The 24,176-nt window shown below is 38.5% G+C and overlaps 1 protein-coding gene across 7 annotated transcripts in view; it reads right to left on the reverse strand.

Annotated features, from left to right (window-relative positions):
- Nucleotides 1-346: 346 nt before the first annotated feature.
- Nucleotides 347-24,176, reverse strand: part of loxl3b (lysyl oxidase-like 3b) — a 31,327-nt gene continuing 7,497 nt past the window's right edge. For 2 of the 7 annotated variants that reach the window (XM_044167528.1, XM_044167527.1), the window contains 13 exons: nt 22,920-23,137; nt 19,078-19,143; nt 16,039-16,095; nt 14,540-14,747; nt 13,184-13,364; nt 8,701-8,855; nt 7,504-7,674; nt 5,375-5,534; nt 4,689-4,932; nt 3,295-3,410; nt 2,749-2,885; nt 1,742-1,853; nt 587-1,657 (listed from right to left, as the gene is read on the reverse strand). In XM_044167528.1, coding sequence (XP_044023463.1) covers nt 1,584-1,657; nt 1,742-1,853; nt 2,749-2,885; nt 3,295-3,410; nt 4,689-4,932; nt 5,375-5,534; nt 7,504-7,674; nt 8,701-8,855; nt 13,184-13,364; nt 14,540-14,747; nt 16,039-16,095; nt 19,078-19,143; nt 22,920-23,137 — 1,899 coding nt within the window. In that variant the 3' untranslated portion in view covers nt 587-1,583. Of the gene's footprint in view, nt 1,658-1,741; nt 1,854-2,748; nt 2,886-3,294; nt 3,411-3,569; nt 3,706-4,688; nt 4,933-5,374; nt 5,535-6,719; nt 6,876-7,503; nt 7,675-8,700; nt 8,856-13,183; nt 13,365-14,539; nt 14,748-16,038; nt 16,096-19,077; nt 19,144-22,919; nt 23,138-24,176 lie in introns of those variants that run through there. The other 5 variants (XM_044167529.1, XM_044167530.1, XM_044167531.1 and 2 more) reach the window with 5 other exon arrangements.

Below are 24,176 nucleotides of genomic sequence, written 5' to 3' on the forward strand. Positions count from 1 at the left end.
TCTATTCACCCCAATGTCAGTAGAAACTTCAGTTCATCCTTTATAGTTGCACTTCAGTCTTAGTTAAACAGGACCTATTTTTACAGCTTAAAAATACCACAAACTGCTCATTCATCATAGGCCAAGGGTTTGTTTCCAAATGACTGCACTGTGAATCTGTGAAGCAAATGTACACTATAATAATGGTCAATACTGGACCAGTGACACAGTTTTAGAAACGAGGACCACAGAAAGAAAAAATCCTTTGTTTTGGTTCTGTGAATAACACCTGAAAAAGTAAAATCTAGGGTTAGAGAGATTATTATCATGGCAGGAAATCAGAAAAAAACATATCTGTAACCCAAAATTATGTAGATTTTTCACTTTCCTTTAATCTTTTTTTTAAGTACTGGATGATTTTAGAAGCTTCAGGCCTTTTAAAAATGTATTCAAACAAAACAAGGACAGAAAATGAGCCGTGGTTTAAACTGGCCACAATTGGTGGACATATGCAACTCAAGTAGACTTTGTTTTAAGGTGTCATGAGCCAAAAAGGTTGAGAACCACTGCCCTTTCTAATTAAATAAGTTTCTTAGATACAGCACAATTATTGTTCCTTTCCTTTTTATTTAGTGCAGCGGGTGTGATTACATCAGCATACATACAGCAATTCTTGAGGGTAATTGCAGTTTTTTGTCTTTGCCCAATAACATCTATGTTCTGACCCTAAATGACTATTAATAATACATACAAACTAAAGCAACAGATGGCTTCTAACTGGTTCCAAAGCACTTCAAACTGACAATAATGCTAATGAATAAGTGTTGTTCTTGAGCACCTTGATATTAGCAATAAATACATTCACAAAATATTGTAACTGTGGAGGCATGTTATGACTTAAAACAATTTCTGTGAACAAGATGACAGAAAACTGAACAGTAGTTGATGTGAAAACCTTCTTGGAGCCTTTCTCTTGAGCAACATGCTCATTTACATTTAGCCTGCAAGATAACACTCCAGTCCAGAGTGAATTATCCAGGTAATATTACATGTTTTGCTCTCTTCTGTCCATAATGCCCAGTTTGAAGTTGCACTCAAGACCAGTAAGACTTTCATAGAGCTGCATTTGTTCCTGTTCATGCCTCAGTTTTTACTTTTTAAATGTGTTATAGCTAACGCTAACACCTCAGGTAGTTCTCAACCTGTTTGCTCCAAGTAAAACAAAAAACGGGTTATAGAAAAATAATAAAAATGACGCTTCATTCATAACTCGGAACAAAAACATTCAATAGAAGGCTGTACATTTGTCATACACAGACTGTATAAAATCCTATTTTGTGATAAAAAATATAGCATTAGCTCACATTAGACTGAGAAAAAAACCCCATTAACACTTGAATATTCAAGTATAATAACTCAGACATACAACACATTCACTGGAGGAAAATACCGTTGGCTTCTTCCATGACTCAAATAATCTGACATATGTGGGGGAATCCTTTTTGGTAGCTAAAAACAAACGGTTTGTGTTTTGCTTTTTGAGCTAGTCAGGTGTGTTTTTATTCATTCAACCACCTCTTATATTGTTGTGAATTTATTGTTGATTAAGAAACCTGGTTATTCAGCTGGCCGGGGTATTTCTCAAACCTCCTCTCTGCCTCTTCACTGAACGCATCACCTGTAAGGATTAAAGAAACAATGAATAAAGCAGTCAAAAAAGTTTAAATAACAGCCAGTAGTTTTTGTGTTTTTGACTGCTTACCAGTGTGGCAGTTATGGAGCCAGATTCGATGTCCGTCATATTTGCAGTTGCACTTCATGGCGTTGTTGGTGAAATCACTCTCAGCCACTTCGTGATTTGGATTAATCACAATCTGAAGAGGTGAGAGATGTAAAAGGAACATTTCTATAATAAGACACACAACAGCAACTATTTCGCTTGACAGTAAACCCACTTGCTAAGTCTGGTTAAAAGCTGGTGTCAGGGAATGAATTGCCGAGTCTGGCTTTCTTATGTTGTACACAGCAGTTTAAATGAAATTACTTCAGTGAGTTGTTTTTACATATGACTACAATGTGTAAAAACTTTATTTATTTTGTTGGGTTTGACTGATAGTGTCCTTCGGTTCTTGTGGTGAGAGGAAAGTCTCAAATCATGTAAACAGGGTTCCTGAAGTACTTCCTGTAGTCTTCTCTATAGTGTTTTTTGGTTCCATGGAGAGAGGAGAGTGAATCTATGCCTGTATGCCTGATTATGCCAAAATGTTGCAGATATTTATTTTCAGACATTTATATCGTCTGTAAATTGTATTGTTATCTAAAAATTCAGAAACATAGTGAGACAGGCAGGAGGAGAAATAAGACAGAGGCAGGGGAACTTTGTAACTGCAGAGATCAAACATAAGCTATAGTTTGATTTGCAGTTGCAAATACTGTAGCAATATTGTGTCTGTTAGTCTACAAAGTTGCTGTTGAAGTTTGAAAGCTGCCTGACTTGTTGTTGGAACTGGCTGATGTTGACTTCATTTATTTACAAATCCAGACCCACATGCTCTTTCAGCACTATTTTATTATATGTAATGGAGTTGGTGAAGAGCGTCTGGAAGTGTGTTGCCAGTTTAACTATTTGACAGACACTGTAAATAAGTACATTTTTTTGTCTGGGTGTTGGTTTTTGGGTTATATCCATGCAGTTTTATATGTTTTTCAGCTCTAAGACACCGAGCAGTATTTGTTCTATGCTCTACAAATTGAGCCACACGTGCTCACCTGCAAAATGTAGTTTCCAGGTTTGACGTCTGTGATGTCGATCCACTGGCAGTCGATGTCGTGCCGGTACAAATCCCAGCAGCCCACAGTGATGCCCTGATCGCCAAAGTTGGCACATTCGTACCGCTTAGAAACACCTGGATGACACAGACATAAAGATTAATTGATTTTAAGACGCATTAGTGGATCCATAAAAACAGACTTAATAAACATGTTTAGAATATTTACATATGACTCTTAAAACTGGAATTTTTAAAATTTAATGTGAAATCCCCTTTGATTAAGTGATATTTACTTTTTCATTTGCCAACTGCAAGCCCACACACAAGCCCTCAAAACCTTAAAGATGGCAGAAAATTCAACCTTTATCTGTGTCATTATTATCGCTTGTTTAAATCTCCTTGTTGTACCAGACAGGCGGGACAGCTCAGTGTGGGAATCGCTGTGGTCACCCTCTGCTTCATGACAGACTCCACCCTTCTGGTTCTCCAAACAAATGAAAACAGACCCTGAAGTTTGACTCTAATCTGAAGCATCAAGACTCACCCTCTTGACAATCTGTGTCCTCCAGACAGAAACTGGCTTTGTGTCCCTCTGCCACTTTGGTACCGTTGGCGTTCAGCAGATCATAGTGGGTGAAAATATCCATGCTGTGGTAGTGGCTGTGTAATACAGAGAAAATATTTGCTGTTAAAAACAAAAAGCTTGTCCAAAATTTGAAAATCCTCTATTTCACAGTCAATGTGGCTTCTCCTGGAACATATATGGCTGAACCGAAGCCATAGTTACCGCTGAGGCGGCTTTGTTTTGGATCACACTACCTTGCTCGTCAGGACCCGCCCTACTCTGCTTCTGATTGGCTAGTAGTCCATACCTAGATACTGTGCATGTGCAACTCCCAACAAAGATCGAATAGAAGTCCGATGCCTCACTCTGTAGCTAAAACGGAGCGTTCAAGACACAGGGTGAAAAGAGGTGCTGCATTAATGTGCAGTGTGACAAAAAATATGGTGTCTTGTGAAAATCAAACCAAGTAAACCTATTCTGGTACAACCCCAAAATACAATTATGAACCTGAAAATGAGCATAATATGACCACTTTAAAACAATTTGTAGCCCAAAAAAAGAGAATTAAAGGTCCAATGAAATGGATGTGAAATTATGATTTTCTTCAGCTGTCAGATGTATTTCTGGATGAAACTGTCATGCCCTCTGCTTCCTCCTAGCCAGGAGTCTCCCTCTCTCTCTCTCTGTTAGTCTGTGCTTGATTACAGGAGTGGGATCAGGTGTGTGGGTGAATTTCTCCTCAACTATTAGCAGTCTATGTTGCCTGAGAGGCTACAGAATAATGATGGGGGAGGACACACTTGGCTGTCTTTCTCTCCTAGTCTTTCTGAGTTTCTTTTTTTATCATCTGACTCAGAAGGAAAAAAATATTTGTACATCTACTGGGCACAAATGTAGGAGGGTTTTTGGGTTTATATCTAGCTTATAAATTAAATTCACATACATTATAAACATATATGCTCTTACTCAGGGCTGCAAATTTATCTTAAGGATTAATTTTGTATTTTCATCTGTATCTACCTTTTCTGCTGCAATGACTCAATCTCTTTAACTTATTCTTAAACATTTTTGCATAAAATAGAAACACACAATGTTAGAAGAAATGTACTGTTATGCTAGAATATGTGCGTCATATAGACTAATGTTGATTTATGACAAAATAATGTAACTTCATTGGTGTAAACTTCATTTTTTTTTTTTTACTTTTCCTGTCAGGTTTGCCTGCTTGTACTCCAGAACAGTGTCCGCCTTTATCTCCGCACACTGAGACTTAGATCGCTGCATCATTAAAACTCCAGTCTGCTATTATTCGGATAAAGCAGCATCTAAACAGAGATTTTCTCCAGAAACTATGTTAATGAAGACAATGTTACCCATGACAGGCATGCCAGACCCACGAGTGCCGCCCGGCCTTTGGTTTGAAGTCAGCCCGACCGATGTTGTGGATCTGGGAGGAGAAGCGGAGCAGGCGTCGGTGTCCATAGGGCCAGTTGGCTTTGGCTGCAGATTTTGACAGGCAGTCCTCCTCAGCAGCACAGTAGAGCATGTGCAGAGGGCGATCCTCGATGTAGACTGTCTGCTGGACCAGGGGGGCATTCAGGACGAGGTCAGAGGCCGCTGGGCACAGGGGTAGTAGCAGGATTAGGATTGAGTTATGTTCTACATATTAAAATATATCTATCACAATCATTTTGCTTGCAAGTACAAGTGAACAATTTGTCTTTTTGGAATAGATAAGAAATATGCAACAAGGCTATGACAAAACTGCGGGAAAAAAAATTCAGATTACAGGATGACAGGAAAATGACTGCCACATCAAATATCAGTGGGCTTCAACCAGCTGGATTTACACATTGCAGAAGAGGTAAAAACTCCAGCAACTGGTCTGACAATAAAGTTGTTCATTATGCCACAAGTGTTGCTGGAGTTTTGAGATCGTGTTTTTTTTCTGTTCTCTTCTCTCTTGGAGTTTTAACAGGTCAACAAAATATTTCTATGATTGTCAGTCAACAAAGTAGTTTCTTTAAAATTTCCATTTGTTTCTGTTGTTGTCACTCACTGTCAGAACAGATGACTCCCGCTGCAAACTTTGTTGCCGACTTCTGGCAGCTGACAGTTTTGTGATGCTGGCAGTGGCTCAGAGACATCTCGTTCCCCGTGCACTTCACACCGCTCATCACCATCTCCGTCACATTGCTGCTGTCCCAGTACCAGGTTTCCTTAGATGGGGGTTAGGCAACAAATAGACAAACATGCAAACGAAAACAAACACAGTGCATCGATCAGGAAATAATCATTCACAAATGGAGCTGCAGAGAGTTCCATGTGATGTTGCTGCTCTGAAAAACACATGTTCATGACTCATGTTTGGCTGCTTACTGAGGACAAAGTGTAATGCCGAGTTTATGATCGCTGGAGGACAATAACTTTGTGCAGATACGTGTAATTCAATAATCTTACTTACTGGAATGGCTTGTCAATTATACACCGATTATGAATATTTTGTATTATGTTGCTTTGGTATGCAGTTTGCAATTTGTGCATTTGGTTTTTGCAATCACTTTTAAAGATCACTTAAAAGTTTGTGTCTGAAGTGCTAAATATCTAAAAACTATAGTTAAAAAGCTCTTACTGCCCTTTAAAGGAAAAATCCATCAATGCACTCTCATATATTGAGTTCCAGGTGTAATATTGTAACGAAGAATTTTAAATAGTTGTTTTAGTAGTTAAGTAAGTTAATTGTAAGTTTTTGTGTTCCCACTTTCCCTCAGCCAGCCTCATTTACTTCTACTTCAGTCAATGATTATCTACATTTGCAAGAAGCCACGGAATGACAAAGTAAGTCTTGCCCTGTAACTGTGGTATGTTTTGTTCTGTGGGTGTAGAAATTGGTCTCTGTGCCTCTTTAACGATGGATTTTCCTTTGATTCTGGGCAACTGACACCAAAACTTGACATTTATTGCTGATGTTTAAATATACTAATTTTGTTTTAGGGCACTTTAGTACACCCAAATTTCCTCCCAGTTTATTGCTTTGAAACTCAACACAGTTCAGAGCTGAGTCAAAGCTTCAACGACGAGCTGGGATTACCACTGGGAGGCGGTATTGGGTGCTATGCCAAAATCAGGAAGTGTATCTTTAAGATAGCTGAAACATTTTCTTTTTATATCAAACCCACTACATCCTTTGGATTATTCAAAACTATTCTTATTTCTCTAATGTCATGACAATTATTCTGTCACGCTATTGGTTTAGTTTACTATTTGTTCAGTTTTTTTAAATGCGTGTGTTCTGTGTATGTTTTGGTCATGATGCATCTCAAGAGGAGTATCCTGTAAACAATAAATGTGTTCAATTTCATTGTGTAACGAATCTCTTCATTTAAGTCTTCGGTCCTACTTACAGTGATGGCATGCATGGAGTAGCCGAGCCCTAGCTGCCTGCAAACCACCATGGCTTCCTTTGTGGTCCAGCCTGTGCTGCACACTGTGCCCCACTTGGACCCAACCTGAACCTCCACCCGGCCCTCATAATTGGTCCGGCCGCCCACTATCCGGATCTGTAGAAATGCCCTGCTGAGAGTCAGTCACTTCCTGTCCTGTCTCTGAACTGTCTGGGCTCAAAACTAACGTTGTTCATATATAGTCCTCAGACAGTGGAGAACGTGTTGCTGAAGCAGCAGTTTGGTTAGACCTTTCTAGGCGTGGAGAACGTCAACGTGATTTCCAGATGAGGTCACCACTTGACTTTAGTGGTGAGTGGCTTTTGAGTTTGATTAGAAACTTCATGTGAGTCTGTTTTGGTCTGCCCACAAAGAAAAGACCAAAACAGTATCATGTTCCTCCATGTAGGAAAAGAAATGTCTACTCCATATGTAACTTATAATGCACTGTCAGACGTTAATACATGCATGCGTGTTCAAGTATATTCCAAAAATATATACACCAAAATTTAGCACGATAGTTATTTTTTAGGAATAATTTGAATGTGTTACGAGATAATATGTGACTGAACAGAAATACTGAATATATTTGAACATGTATGCATAGAATTAAGATATTTTTTTGTTGTGTGAAGAAAAAAGTCAAAAAAATGACAGTATATTATATTTGCATATGTCAAATATACCAAAAAACGCAGCTCTGCTCTGCTGCAGAAACTTGGCTTCAGTGGTGTTAATAACCTACTTGCAGGCCCTGGTTAGCGTAGCCCAAGCCCAGCTGCCTGCAGGCCACCATGGCCTCCTTGGTGCTCCAGGTCTCTCCACAGATCAGACCCCAGCTCTGTGTCCCGTTAGAGTCTAAGCTCAGCACCTCCACACGGCCCTCGTAACGGGTCCGTCCTCCTGTGAGTCGGATCTGTGTGGAGCTGAGGGGTTAGGAACCACAAAGCAGAGTACAGATACACAAGGGCCGGGCTGGATAAAAACTCTTTTTATCTGTTAGAAGTTCTGTTGATGTCAGTCATGGTCTACAATCTTAAAGGTGACATGGTTAACATCATAAGATGTACTTTAGTGGTGGTTTACATGTATGTAACTTGAATTGAAAACTATCGATAAGATGAAAGTGTTCCCTTGCAGAGTTTTTATCCCACTTGGTCCGGCCTCTATGTGTATCTACAGGAAACATAAAAGAGTATGATCTGGTAAAATACAAACTGTGCAGCCAGAAATACTCTGTGTTAAAAGGAATTCACTGTTGTCACAAAAAAAAGTATCTGCAAAAATACTTTTTTCAATTCAATTCAATTTAATTTATATAGCGGCAATTCATAACAGAAGTTATCTCATTGCACTTTTCCTATAGAGCAGGTCTAGACCGTACTCTTTATAATATTATTTACAGAGACCCAACAAATCCCACCATGAAAAAAAAATCTCTGACATATTTTTCAAACAATAAATTAGCTCTGAGTTAGTTTCAAACAACTGAACTAATTCAGTACATACAAATATGAAAAAGACCAAACAAAAAATGACATTACTGTTTTGTGTGACAGCAGTGAAGAAGTTAAGAAGGTTAAGAGTGAAAATGTGAGATTTGAGTATCAGCTCTAAATCTCACATGTTAGGGCAAACCGAAAAAACTTTTAGAGCAGCAAAGAACTAAATTAATGCAAAACAATTAACACAGTATAATATGAGCCATTTTTCAAGTTCTTTCCTATGCTACATTTATCACAGCAGAAGACAGTAAAACGAAATCTGATGCAGTTAACTTATTCAGCCCAATTCTATACAAGTAATCTACATAATTTCCTGTCCTGTCCTGGCTGATGCAATAAATAGTATAATAACAGTATAAACAATTCAATCAACTTTCTAACTTAACTTAACAGCACAATTTAAAGATGAAATTTGAGCAAGAAGGTTCAGCTCTGACCGAGTTCTCGAATCCCATGTAGGGAACGTTGCAGCGGACGGCAGCGTCCTCCATGTGTTGACAGTTCTCTGATGTGATGTTTTTAAAGGGGCAGTTCCAGATGGACTTCTCCTGACCAAGGCACTTCACCTCGTTCATGTAGATCGGACCCATTCCTGGACAGACAGACGGTCAGAAGCTTAAAAGTTAAAGAAGGTAGACTTGTTTGTGGAATAGTTTGAAGTTCTAATGAGAGAACCAAGGCAAAGTGGCAAAGGGTTCAAACTTTTTCCCCCACTTCTATATTTACAGCTTCTTACATTTAGAGCTTCTCAAAAAATTACTTTCAATTTGCCAGGGCATTTAAAAATATTCTTAATAGCAACTAAGGGTTATATAAACATATGTGTTTTAATGGGTCACAGGCTTTTTATATGTTGCAACCACTGCAGCATTTAATGAGCCTGACCCCATTTAACAAGGTGCTTAGATTGATTAGAACAATCCAGGTCAGTTCATGCCTGATTCCTGCAAAACTCTGGTTTCAAGTCTCTTGAAGGACTGACTAAGACAAACTAATGAATACCCCAAACAACCACTGCTGACATCCACCCTAACCAAGGGACCAAATAAAATAAATAGTGATGTCTTTTTCCTTGGATTTTCTGTTGGGGAACTTTATCTCTTCTTTGTTGTTAGTTATTATTAACCGTGTTAGCCGTTACTGGCCATGCTGTCTACCCTGTTTTACTTCATTCTAATCACACTAATGATACTGGTACCAGAATTGTAAAACGAATACATCAGCTTTTTCATGGTGCTGACTATTTTGCCCTGGAAAAATGATGTAAACGCTTTAATGAACTGTCATTAAACCACAGACTCAAAACAAAAAGAGCAAAACAGACACTGATTCATATGAAAATGTCACTTACTTACTTTTCATCACGGCGGATAGGACTATACAAAGGCACAGATGCCCAGGATGTACAGTATATTTGCTGTTTAATGTGTAGAATTTAGCTGTGATGTTTTTTCAGATTTCTATTGCTCTGATGTTACATTTTAACATGTTTCCATACAGAACTGGTAGTTATGGACTTCAGTCTTGTATGCTTTTCAAACTACATATACAGTACCTCTTGAAACTTATCCGCAGCTCACTTTTTAACCTGAGGCATGTTTGCTGAGCATGCATGCTCTCTGTCAGCGACACCCTGGTATACATTCACCCTCTCAACTCTCACTCCATCACTACGATTCATAGTACCATGAGGTGATTGTATTATAAAATTTCTGTGAAAGGAATTCCTTCAGCGGTGCTAGTTTCCGACTTCAGTGGCGTTAAGGAATGTTTCTTGGACAAATTCATCCAGGTGGCGGTCTGACATCCATCTGAGCACAGAGCAGGTATGCTGCTGCCTCAAAGGGATTTTGTGATGAGTCTCCTCGACCAATTTCCTCTGTGGTAGAAATCATAATGTACACACATGAGAGCAGACATCCCCACCCAGCGTTTCTGAGAACTGCACCTTCAAAAGACTGCTTGTTTCTTCTTTGGTGGAAACTCAGGGCAGTTTACCTAAAAACTTCACACACCTCCATGTTGTTGAAAAGAATCACTAATGAGGAACACACACACTAAGATAAATATTTTAATATTTAGCTGGCATCTTTATTCTGAGTGACATGGTGGCACTGGCACAACACTTAAAAGTTTTGTTTGGTTAGAGAATAATTATTCACAACAATGTTTCACAGTGACCTTCCTCATGCTGCACAGTGAATTGACACACTTCACTAATGCTGGATTCACATCATATGGGATGAATGGTAGAGATAGGAAAGACTCATGTTTATGACTTGCAAGTGTTCACATCTTCCAACAATTCAAGATGATTGTATGATTGTACAGTTGGCCGTGTGACAGTTTAAAATACTGTGTATTTACAATTTTTAATGTAGTAATTGGATGGCCTTGGATGTTGACGAGGATGCAATTTCAATCAATAAGTTGGAAAGTGGTAACTGGGGTAACTGATATGAAATGAATGTGGTAGTAATGTGGTTTCTAATAAGTAACAGGTGAAAACCGTAGACGTAGTTATTATTCCTTTAATTTTAGGCCACCACAGAAATGATCAAAAACAATCCATACAAATCAATAAAAGCGCCAAAAGGTAGAGATTACCAGTTCTAGTATGTATACATACACATTTCTTAAGAGCAGACTCATCAAACACTTGAATTTTAAAGAACAGTCAAATTTTACTAAAAATCAGTAAACATAATCTAAAGGCAAAGAAGTAGGAAAACAGCTATACAGCTTTATCCTTTTTTTGCATCACAAGAACAAGTCTTTCAGGAAAAAACACAGACTTTATTTATTTCATGTTTTTTATGGATCCAAAGAAATTCTCAACGCAGTTGTTATTGTATTTACACCAATTAGGACTAATATTTTCACTTGTTGGGGCTTTTATTGCTTTATAAGTACAGTATTTTGTAAATGCAAGAGGATCTCTGTGGTGGCCTAATATACTGCAGAAGGAACAATTAGTGTGTCCAGGGTGTCTCGCCCTCTGATTACTGATTCACCACATCTGAGTCAGGTGGATTGGTACTCGCTCTCTCTGCAGCCTGAGGATATTTAATGGAACCGACATGTTGCTGTGAGATAACGATTTTCTGAACAAACAATACTCGTGTTGAGACCATGTTATGTTTCCTTAAACAATGGATGAGTTTAAGGAATTTTCTCCAAATGCAGCACCGTGTGGTGTGTCAAATCAGTTACTTATAATGACCCACAAACAGCTGTAAGTTTAAAAACCAGCCTAATATCGGCAGAATTCATTCACAAGGAGACGTGCTCACTCACACACACACACACAAACTACTTCATTCAGCTGTAGGGTTGCCTTTGGCTGCTTTCAGCCTTCAGTGAGGAATTTTGAGTCAGATTAGCTTTTCAGCCAAATTTCTTAGCAGTTTCCAACCAACTCACGAAAGGAATATGGTAAGTGTGTGCGTGTGTGCCAACTGTAGTTTTACACCCAGGGTATCAAACAGTTTGGTATGAAGTATTTCAGTTCCAATCATCTGGTGTAAAACGACCAGAAAAAGTAATTTTTTGTCCTAAAATTGATTTACCGTTACTCATGCGGAGGCCAGGTGGCTCAGTACAAGGTGGACTTATAAAATCGACTGCCTCATTTTCACATGAAATGGTCCATAGCCTAGCTGGAATAACACAGATGGGTTTTCTGTTCTAAAAAATGCCTGGCCGACACTTAGCAATCAGAAATACACATAGAAAAGAGCTATTTAATGAATGAGGAACTGTATGGGTGACTTAATGTCAGGAATGTAGTAGAAGGATGCCTTGTATTTGTGAAAAAGACATATTCAGAGATAGAAATGATACACTAAGATTTGTCTATTATTGTGGTAACTTGATTAGAAAATGAACAGCATATTTGTTTACTGTGATTAAGTTCTTTCTTTCATGTCTTTTTGTGTTTGTTTCTTTTCTTTCTTCAGGCACAGCATCCCTTTACTTATTAAAATAAGCTCCAAATGAGGAATCCATGTAGGAATGTGGACTTGTTGAAGAGATGACCTGAGAGATAAGACAGGCTGCAGACAGACAAGTGGTGACGGGTTTAATGCAAAGCACAGAATCGACTGGGCTATCCTCATAATCAGAAATCAAATGAAATAGGGATTTTGGGGCTACAGGATCTACATTATTATCACACAAGTCAACAAAATATGGCGAATTATAAACATAGTTTACTTTTGCCATGTTGAATCATGTCTTTTTTATTTGTATTATGGTGTATACCATCTCATTAGGGCTCACAGACTTAAGATTTTACTTCTACAAACATTTTAGGATGCAGAAATAACATCACTGGTTGAGTCAAACCTCTGTGGGTGGAGCCAAAGATATAATTTTGTGAGAGGTTACCTGTGATTGCAGGGTAAACATTTTACTGGATGGAGCGCTGCTTCTGCAGGCGGACAAAACTAAAGTTTTTTGGCCTCCTCTCAAACAGGGCGTTGACTACTTCCTTTTAGTTTTTCATTGGACTTCTGTCTGAAGTTACAAAGCTGAAAAAATTTTTCTTTACTTCCGAACAAAATGCACATTGCACAAAAATGTAGATTTTGATTGACAAGTCAGCCGACCAATGAGGCACGCTGGATTGGTGTTAGCTCCCTTCCTTAAATCACATAAATTAAAAACCTTGTTAAAGACATAAAGATGAGAATTGTCTAAAAAAAGCCTGAGAGCCTTACGCTGGCTAAATCCAGATAATCACTTAAATTTGGTCCTTAATTTATACAGACTGGCTTGTATTATGTAATGACCTTTAATTACATGTTTTTGTGATCTCTTATTGTTTTTTAATTTATCATTAGAATTAAAAACCCTTTCAACTTCTGCTTGGGCTGGCACAAACCAATACATTTTTATCACTGTACAATTTTTCCTGACCTTGTCCCATGCGGGCTCCGGTGAGAGCCTCCTTGGCGCTGCCGAAGCCGAGCTCCCTGCAGACGACGCTGGCTGACTGCAGGCTCCAGCGATCATCACACACCGTTCCCCACTCGTTGTCTTTCAGCACCTCCACCCGACCCTCGCCCAGCCTGGCACCTCCCTTCAGCCTCACTATGCTCTAGACAACAAGCAGACACATAAAACAGTATTTTAATCTACGTTTGGCAGGTTAGTCTTCTGAGCATCCTGGCAGGCATCTACAGTAATCTGACCAGACTAATAGATTAATACATTTTAATAACTGTGTAATGGAGCTATCTATACAAAATACCTTGTTTTGTGGGAAATTTTGTATCTTTAATTTAGACTACTTCCATTCCACGAAAAACGCGAAAGTCCCTATCTAGAGCCAGTGATTGGTTTGTCTGTTCTGGGCTACTGTAGAAACATGGCGGTGAAACATGGCGACCTCCTAGGAAGGGCACCCGCTCCCTCTGTAGATAAAAACGGCTTATTCTAAGGTAATGAAAACACAACAATTCTTATTTTCAGGTGATTATTCACTAATGAAAACATACTTATAAATATTATATTCCATTTCTGCCAATAGATCCTCCTAAATGCTACACACTGGACCTTTAAGTTCCATGCTTGTCATGTGTTGTCACAACTGAGTTATCTTCAACTGAGCAAAATCTATCCACTGAGGAAGACCATGAGATGCGGTTGAAAGCTGTTTCCAGGGTAAAGATTGAAATTTAATGCTCAACAAACTAATAAAGCTAAAGGAACCCATTCTATTTCAGTGACAGGCAAACAAAGGTTTTAAATGAAGTAAATAAACTACATTTATGGTGTACAGTAGCTGTGGTCAAGGTGAAACCTAAATCCTATTAGAAGTGGATGATATGAGTAGTTATTATTTGATATTGTCAAATATCTAGCATGAAGCTAACAAACATTATTGGCTGAGAGTAAATTCTATTAATACACTAATAGCAAAGGCAGTAAAAAGCCTGTAGATATTGACTTCTGGTTGCTGTTTACAGTTAAACTAACATCAGAGCATACCCTCCCATAGGCCTTTTTCACAGAGTAGCCTACAATTTGACATGTCACAGTAGAGAAAGCATTGATGTAAATAGTCAAATTAATGATGGCTGAATTCCATTTAGCTGCTTCAGTTTCAGGGTCCTGGTATTGTGCATGCTGGCTCACTGTCACACTGTGTCATGGCTTACTGGGATACTTAATGTCATTAGTAACAATTTGTTCTTTTTCTAATGTGACAAGTCAAAATGTCTGCTGTGAAAAAGGCCTATTGAGCCACCCTTAAGTTAAAGAATACATTACCGAAGTTTTAAGTTTCTTTTTCAAACCACTGTTTTGCATGAACAACGGCCCTGGCATGCAGCTGACCACAGCCGCCATGCCGCCCTCGCAGGATGAAGTCGCGTTTGGCTTGTTGAACTCCAGGGGGCAGGCTGCCAGGTGGACCTCTGTGCCCGTACACTCCACAGAGTGAATGTAGAAGTAGGTCTTCTGACGCTCTAAATACAACCTGAGCAGAGACAGGGGCGAGGACTGTGATGACAGAAACATTAGCTGTATCCCAAATCCATACTACATAATAATTCTATGTATGTATTATATACTAATCATCATAGTATACTGTTTAAGCAGTTGGTATACAAACATCTGTATGTAGTATGGACTTGGGACATGGCATGATTTAATGAATGAATTATTGCCTTAGTTGTATTTACAGTATACAGTGACAATTAAAGCTTTGACAGTATGCTGAGAATTAATGAAAAAAATATTTTTTAATGAATGAACACACAAATGCATGAATGAATGACTAAAAATGAGGCTAAATAATCCTCCTGATGTACAAGGGAAAACAGAACATATACGCTCGTTTATGAAAATGCTGTGGGTTTGTTTCAGGTCATTACAACATGCACACCCATCAACTCATGTTACAGTATATAATATCATTCAGGCTCGCACAAACTATCACAGACATTGTCTTAAATTATAAAAACATGTTGGACAAATGGAAAAATTCAGGCGCCTTAGTTTGATCCTGGGTACCAACAGTAAATATGTATCCAGTAAAGCCAAATATTAAATTGATTGCATAAATTTAACTTGCAAAACCATTAATTGGAGGTTAATGGACATTAATTGGACATTTTAGTTAATATGCTAAATTACTTTCTTGCCAAGAGTTAGAGGAGAAGATTGATACCACTTTCATGCCTGTATGGTAAATATGTAGCTGTAGCCAGCAGCCGTTTAGCTTAGCTTAGCATAAAGATTGGAAACAGGGGGAAACAGCTAGCCCAGTTCTGTCCAAAGTAAAAAAAAAAGCCTACCAGCACCTACAACATTTTACTAATTAACACCTATATCTTTGTTTAATCCGTAAAGAAATGTAAAACTGACAAATTGTGGTTTAACAGGGAGTTACAAGCTAGCCAAAGACTGGAAACAGGGGAAAGAGCTAGCCTGGCTCTATCCAAGGGTCACAAAATCAACCTACCAGCACCTCTAAAGCTCAATAATTTACATGTTATATCTCATTAGTTTAATCCATACTGGTATTAAACTAATGTTAGTATTACATTAGTTAGCTGCTGGCTGTAACTTCATATTTAGCGTACAGACATGAGAGTGGTATCAATGTTCTTATTTAACTTATAGCAATAAAGTGAATAAGCCTATTTCCTTGAACACTTCTTAAGCACACTTGGAACATTTTTTTGTGAGGCTTGTGGAAGCAGCATGTGTGTGGGTCTTTTCAGACAGCTTGAATTTACCCACTGAATTGTTTATCCTCAGATTACCTTTTGCCAGGGCTGCTCTGTTTAGACTTAGAGTTAGCTTTAGCTTTGGATGTCTGCCTGCAAGGTAAACACGGGTTAGAAGGCACAGTTAGGAGAAGAAAATGAGGTTACAAAGTGAAAAACTATTATGTTAAAAACTGTAGTTACTCTGTTCAAAAGGATGTGTCTCCTTCAACACAGTTGTTAAATACACATAATATGTCATTTCCAGTATACAAAAGACACACAGATTTGAGATTAAGTGAGACATCCTTTTTAAATGCACGTAAACAAACACAAATGTTACAAAGAATTCAATCAGTCATTTTCCTGTGTTTTATCAACACTGCACAGCCAAAAGTATGTGGACACACACTCTTCTACATACTCTTGTCTACTTTCGGTCTGGGGCTGTTTTTCATAGTTTGGGCATCTCAGTTCCAATTAAGGGGAATCTTAATATTATGCCATACAACGATATTTTAAACAAAAGTGTGCTTCGAACTTTGTGGCAACAGTTTGGGGAAGGATCTCTCCTGTTTCAACATAACAATGTCTATATGCACAAAGCCAGGTTCATAATGACATGAGTTTCCCAGTTTGGTGTGGAGGAACTTAACTGGCCTGCACAGAGCCCTGACCTCGACCCCATCCAACACCTCTGGGATGAACTGGAGGTGGAACAAATTAGTGTACTGTTTAGGTGTCCATATACCTTTGGCCCCATAGTGTATGACATACAGAGCATGATCATTAACATGTTTGTTAGTACAATCTATGCTATTGTGATTGTAGTTTTTCTATTGTGTCAATGTGAACCTCAAGTTACCACATTGATTTTGTTTGACGTATGGCATTGCTTTTAAATTATAGAAGTAGGTGTAATAATTAAAGCATGATGTTACATGGTATTATCATAAACCACACACATGTGGTAACATGTGTAACATCTATGTTAGAGAGTTCTTCAACTTTTTCAGTACAGGTCTGAGGATAGAAGTGTAGTTTCATTCTGTGAAAAAAACCCTCAGATATGTTGTTACTCTGGTCCAGACCCAGTCATTTAGAATCTGCAAATGATTATTATCTTGTTTAAACATATATGGAGCAAAAGGCAGAGTGTCAATATGGTTGCTAAAATATTTGAACCCATTGTGTCCAAAGGATAAGTCTGGCAATATTCTATATTTTTCTTGTCAACAAATCTCATGAAAAGACCAAAACCAAGAATGAATATTGTCTGTGTATCCAAAGCCTGATATATCTTAATCCTCTGTAAGCTCCATTGTTATAAAAAAAAAACCTACACATCAATGAGCCACACTGGTGCACTGTTCCTTCATTACCATGAACACACACACTAGTTTATTTTGACTTAATCCCACATACACCGTCCTGCTGCTGTAAATACTCACTAGAGCCAAATGTGTGTTAATCCACAGATTAAAATAGTCCCCAACAAATAATAACAATAATTATTTATTATAATTATTTATATAGCACCTTTCAAAACAAAGTTACAAAGTGCTTTACAGTAAAAACAAAGATTAAAAGTGAAAACATAAAATATAAAACAAGATAAATTAATTTAAACAATTACAACAAATACCTTTTCCTGATGATGATCATCAGGAAAAAGCCACAAGACAAAGATGAGTTTTAAGAATAGATTTAAAAGACGATACTGATTTTCTCCTGTTTCAGTAAAGTTTGCTAAAAACTTTGTTGTTTTAGGAAACTACTGAGCCTTTTTTAAAAATGAAACTATATATTTGTGAGTTTTTCAGTAGGAACAAATGGGCTTGGAGATGGGTGCTACAGACAGGGTAGGGAAGTCTGAAAGCACCGAGAGACGAGCTAACGGATTGTTGGTTTTGATCTTTACATGGGAATTGTTGACAATAAGGAAAATATAGAGAGCCAGCCTTATCCTTTAAGGCAGTGTTTCCCAAACCTCTCCTGGAGAACCTCTTGTCCTGCATGTTTTAGATCTCTCCCTGCTCCAGCACAGGTGATTTAAATTATCAGGTTGTTATCAAGCAGCTTCGGAAGTTCATAACGAGTTGATCATTTGAATCAGCTGTGTTGGAGCAGGGACAGATCTAAAACATGCAGGACAAGGGGTTTGGGAAACGCTGCAGTCATCTGGTGAGCTTCATAATATAAGAAAATATGAATTGTTATGTATGTAATTCTAATGTAATAATTTGTTTTTATCTACTTAGAGCGCCTACTTGGTGCAATTTTCTAGCCTCAGGCACTTTATAAATGGTGTCACATAATAATTGTAAAAAAAAAAAAAGTATGATGGACTGACTTCCTCTCTCATGATCCAACGTGGCAAACCTCACCCATCTGGAACTCTGAGCAGACTAAAACAAACGCTGTGAATTATTTGCAGATTCTACCAGACGCAGGTCGGTTCTTGTCATGTGGACTCTCATGAGGCCTGTGACTTTTTTAGTAGAAGAACCCAGGATGAAAAATTACTGACCTCCTCCAAAAAGCATGCCATATTGAGGAATGGGATTTCCAGCTGTTAGATTAAAAAGGACTAATCTGTGGAAAAATTAAGCCCCTGTCACTGACACAGCACAGATTGACGACATCTGTCCCATCAAAAAGGTCTAAATGATAAAACACCCAATAAACTTTGTATGTATGTTGAGAGCAAAGACGAATAACTCCTGTACATTTACTGTACTTAGTAACAATTCTAATTAGAAATTATTTGTGCACTAGATGTAGAAGTCGGCTTGATTAGGTCAGCCTTTACAATCTGTGCCCTGTCAGTAGAAATGTGAAAGAATGACAGAAAACAGAAATTAAAAGAAAACTAAACCTTCACACATGGCAACCATGTGTTTTAGCAGGTTAAAATTAAAATCTGCAACCCATTCACATGCTGCACATCATAATAATATGATATTAGAGAAAAGGGAAGTGGTCACCTAGTGAGAAACAGGAGCTAAATGGTTATTGTCTACTCCAACAGGAAACCCACTATCAAAACTACAGTAAACAGAGTGCAGACGGTAGATTTTCCCAGTGACAGTGTACCTTCCACCGGGTGAAACATTAACCTTTGGCCTGGAGACCTTCTCAGCTGCTCGCTTTTTCAGACGTCTGCAACAGTGAGACAGCCAAATTCCATCACATACAGGAGAGAGACTACATGCAAACACACACATACACAGGTTGCATATATACACACACACACACCGTCTCTGGGCTGCACACATAAGACGTTTCTTTAAGGTGAAGTACTGGAGGGTCAGCAGTGAATAACATTTTTGTCATTCCACAAGTCTCCAGTATATTATGTTACAGACTGCAGGTCACCAGTGTATGATCACAATTACAGAGCTATTCCAACTATTCAGAATTCAGCACTATGGTGGCAATGTGAGTCTTATTCAGCAGCTACAACACCTCAGTAGCTGCCTGTTGTTAGCTGTTAATACCATAGAAATCTGCTGTGGTGCAGTGAGAGTGGCAGACTTGCCAATTAAACCAATTAAAGTTAGAGTTCTCTTTAATACTGATTTTAAATTACTTTAAGTTTTTGTTTTTTACCTTAAAAGTCCCTCTTAAGTTTGCACAATGTTTTCATGTCATCATAAACCTGAACTGATAACAGCTGCCTACAGGCTTCAGATGTACAGTTTGTCCAGTTCAACTTTTCAACAGACCTCTATAGCCCACCACTAATTTCTGCTTGAGGCTACATTAGCCGCTACAGGTTTTGACAAGAAAGAAGAATGCGTGGAATAAAAAAGATGATATCTCTGGATCTGCTGCATCGATTTTGAACCTTTTTTTTTTAAACTGTCCATTTTGAGTCTGACAATGTTAAAGGGGTGTAATGGTAAGTCAGTGGATTGCTCCTTTAAAGTCTGACAAAAAAAACACTTAAAATCCTGCCTGAAATAACAGCTGGTAGCAAATTATTGCATCTGCCTGGGTTTCAGTGGGTTTAAATGTCCTGTAATAGTTTTAAATGCTGTTCCACCCTGACAGCCATACATATTTTTAGGCATGAAAATGGTCAAATTTGAGGACAATGAACACAAAATCAACAATTGACAAATAGTCTCAATATGTGCCTGTTTGTATGTACTTGCCTTCAAAACACCTTTGTGACCAAACTCTCAAACTTATGATTGCCCGTCTTCAGCCTCTCCTACACTCATACAATATAACTGAAAAGACTAAAAAAGGACAGAGAGACTGACAAAACAAAAGAATCTGACTGTTGCTGAATGCAGGTTGGCTTCACTCCAGTTGTTGTTGTCTGTGTAACATCACCCTCCCCAATTCCCCTGAGCCTCAGTCTTCACACATGCTTGAGAGAAAACACACATTTCCCCTCGTACTACTGTGAACCATCTGCAGGGAATGAATAAAACGCTTTCCACTGGAACGCAGCCAGGAATGTGTGCAGTCATACTGGAAGGACAAACTGGGAAAAGAAAGTCTGAGAGTCCACTAACATAATCACTGTCCTCACATACCACAGCAGGGTCTGTTCAATCTAGAGTCCATATAGTTTTAATTTGTAAAGAAAACGGTGTGAATAGGTCTTAAGTGTTGTAACTGAACCATTAATCTTTTGATTCTGTATAATTCTCTAATGCGATTTGTTATTTTCACCCCTCTGTGCATGCATTTATACACACACTGAATGAACCCAATTGACTGTCAAAGCAAAAAATGTAGGTTTTCACCTGCATTGTAAACAACCTATAGTGCTTCATAACATAGATCCTGTTTTTAGGGCTACAACTAACAATTCTTTTTATTCAGGGCTGAAACTATTTTGAAAAATCTATTTTTTGTTAAAGACATTTATCAAGCAAAACTGCTACTGTAAGCATTTTCTTGTTCCAGCTTCTCAATTGTGAGGATTTGCTGCTTTTGTCTATTTTCTATCTGAATATAGTTTTGGACTGTTGGTCGGAAAAAAACAAGACATTTGAAGGTGTCACCTTGGGCTTTAGTAAATAGTGATGGGCATTTTTCACTTTCTGACATTTTATAGACCAAAGGGTTAATTTATTAATCAAGAAAATAATTGGCTGTCGATCACGCCGATCACAAGAACTCAAAAGCCCAAGTGATGTCTTCAAATGTCTTTTCAGACCAAAACTCAAAAATACTCAATTGAAAATTATATAAACAGAAAAAAGCATCAAATCCTCACACTGGAGAAGCTGCTTGACATTTTTTCCTGATTTAACACATTAAGCGATAAATCGATAATCAAATGTGTTGCCTGTTAATTTTCTGTCTAATTGTTTCAACTCTCCCCATTTTTTCATATTTAAATATTGAGATTTGAATGCAGATATCTCACTTTTTTTCTGAAGTATCACACTGTGCCACACAGAGCCCTGCAGATGTGAAAATACATAGGACAAAACGCACACTGATTCGTACTTTTCCATCTCCGTAGGCAATTATAATTGCTCTTCAACTTCCTCTGCAAAGTAATGAACAGAGGCCGAGAACATGAAATATATGACCCTACCCATGGCTTTACTGTCTATCCAAAGGAAAAACAAAAACATCCTTAAAAAGAAGAAATAAGAAACAATCAGAGGCTCATGTGCTGCAGAGCTGCAGTTCTGGCAGATGGTAGAGAAAGTCTACACACAGTCCCTCTCTTTACCGAACAATGACTAAGATCCTTCTTGTGGTTTGGTCAAAGTGTTGCCACTTTGTTTTACAGACTAAAACGACAACGAATGTCAAACAGGCTGCAGCAAACATCCCATCATGAGTGAATGAGAAAGTTACAGCCACTTTAATAAGTAGCCTAATTCCCACTGTTGGTACTGGCAAACAAGTTGAAAAAGAAAGATTCTGCATGTTCCAGTGGAATACAGGTTCAATGTCCTTCAGTTTAGAGACTACTCCTTTGTTGCATATTTTCTTTTCTTTGCTTTCTTGCCGAGTTAAATGAGAAGATTAACACCACTCTCTTGTCTGTTTGTTAAATATGAAGCTACCACCAGCAGCCGGCTAGCTTAGCATAACATAGAGACTGGAAACAGAGCTCTGTCCAGAGGTACAAAATACACCTACCAGCATCTCTAAAGCTCACTAATTAATACATTATATCTTGTTTGTTTAAGTGTAAAAACGACACACTGTGGTTTTCCGGGGGGCTATGTGCCGGGCTAGCTGTTAAGATAAGCTAACCAGCTGCTGGCTGTAGCTTCATATTTACCATACATGAGAGTGGTATCCATCTTCTCATCTATCTCTCAGCAAGAAAGCAAATTTGCGTATTTCCCAAAATGTCAAACTACACTTTTAAGTAGCCATGAGGATGAGTAACAGTCTGTTTCCACTAAATAAGAGAATACAGATTTATCTTTTTGTGCAGTTTTGGTGTCAGGTATGCAGACGTCTTCCACATGAAGTGATTAATCAAAACTTAAGAGTTACATCCAAGCTGTCCCTGAAACAGCAGAGGACTGCCTCTCTTGTCCTTGGCTTTCCTTTGCTATAAACCATTGCAGACTGGCTGATTTGATAAGCATGAGCACGCCATTCTCTGATGACAACTTATATGATTTCTGGGTCCTGAAGTTCAAATTTTTCCTCACAGACTGTGTAAAAAGCTGGGGCTGCTCTGGTGCCTCACCTGGTAGAAAGCGTACCATTAAGGCTGAGTCCTTGCCGCAGCGGCTTGGGTTAAATTCCAACCTGCGGCCCTTTGCTGCATGTCATCCCCTCTCTCTTCTCTCTCTCCCACCTTTCCTGTCTATCTCTGCAGCTATCACTATCAAATAAAGGCAAAATTGCCCCCCAAAAAAGTTGTCAGTTGCAGCTTTAACCTCATGAACCCACACCAGAATCAGGTTTTAATGATTGAAGTCAAGCAATTCACTTACTTGTAGAAGTTCTTGTTGACTTTCCTCTCATGCGGGAACCCCAGCATGCCGCAGACCACGCGGGTGTTTTTGATCGTCCATCCCAGGTCGCAGATCTGCGCCCAACCGTCTTTGTATTTCACCTCCACCACACCCTCCGCGATGGGCAGCTTCTTTTTGGCCATGGCGACCACGGGCCGGAGTCGCACCTCCTCTATCTTGTTCTCATCGATGTGAGCCTGAAATCAGGGCTGGCTGTCAGTTTGTTTTCAACTAAAATACTTCCAGATTTAAATTTGCTCCAAATTCAAAATCTGTACCTCTTCATTAATGAAGAATGAATTATGTATGTATCATCAGTGGGCTTTTTAAAACTGACTGAAAACATACATTTTACACAACACAGATATAGTCAAGGAAAAATCTTCATTCCATTACCGACCTGCACTGATAATTAAATGAGGATAGGAGGCTTTAGTTTGCAGACAATCATAGGGGTTGTTTTCCTTATAATGATTATATTGACACATCCATGCATGCAGACATATGCTCACGTATGCACGTCTCTTTTAGACTCTCTTTGAGAGCAGCAGACTAAACAGTGAGTCATAGCATTTACGTAGAGTAATTTTCAGGTCTAATCCTCTCACTAACAGCTCTTAAGTGGTAATGGTGACTATCTCTGATTGCTAGCTTTGCAATGAGTCACTTCCGCTGTGGTTTATTTGGAAAAAAAATTGGCTGTGGTCACAGATTGAAGTCTGGACGCCACATTTGACTGAGCCTGACTCGCAGCAACAGGCAGAAAAAGGGAGAGTAGTTATACATCTGAAAGTCCGCCCACTTACTCTTATGAAACTTTTTTTCATAAGATCCTTCTATGTAACAGAGACACCTCATCCAGTCATTCAAGCCATTTCCAGTGGTCTGTGGAGACGAGTCCCGGTCTAACCTCGTTCACCTCGGATCAGTCAGTTATACAATGGCATTCAGAAAGGACTAATACTTTTAAATCTTTATTTTTATTTATCCATTTAGAAACACTGTGTTTCACATTCATTCAGCCATCATTCACACCTGAGAGTACACGAATACAAACACTCTCTGAATAATTCCACTGGAGTTGGTGGGAGTGAAGTGCCTCCTCATTCAAAGGTACAAAGAGTAGGGCTCGACAATAGTTTAATATCATTTACTGTCTTTCTATATAATATTGAGATTAAATAGACTATTTGTCAGGAGCTCATATGAAGAGCAACTTACTGCTGAGTAATCATG

This window comes from Siniperca chuatsi, linkage group LG15 (assembly GCF_020085105.1).
Source record: "Siniperca chuatsi isolate FFG_IHB_CAS linkage group LG15, ASM2008510v1, whole genome shotgun sequence".
Lineage (NCBI taxonomy): Eukaryota > Metazoa > Chordata > Actinopteri > Centrarchiformes > Sinipercidae > Siniperca > Siniperca chuatsi.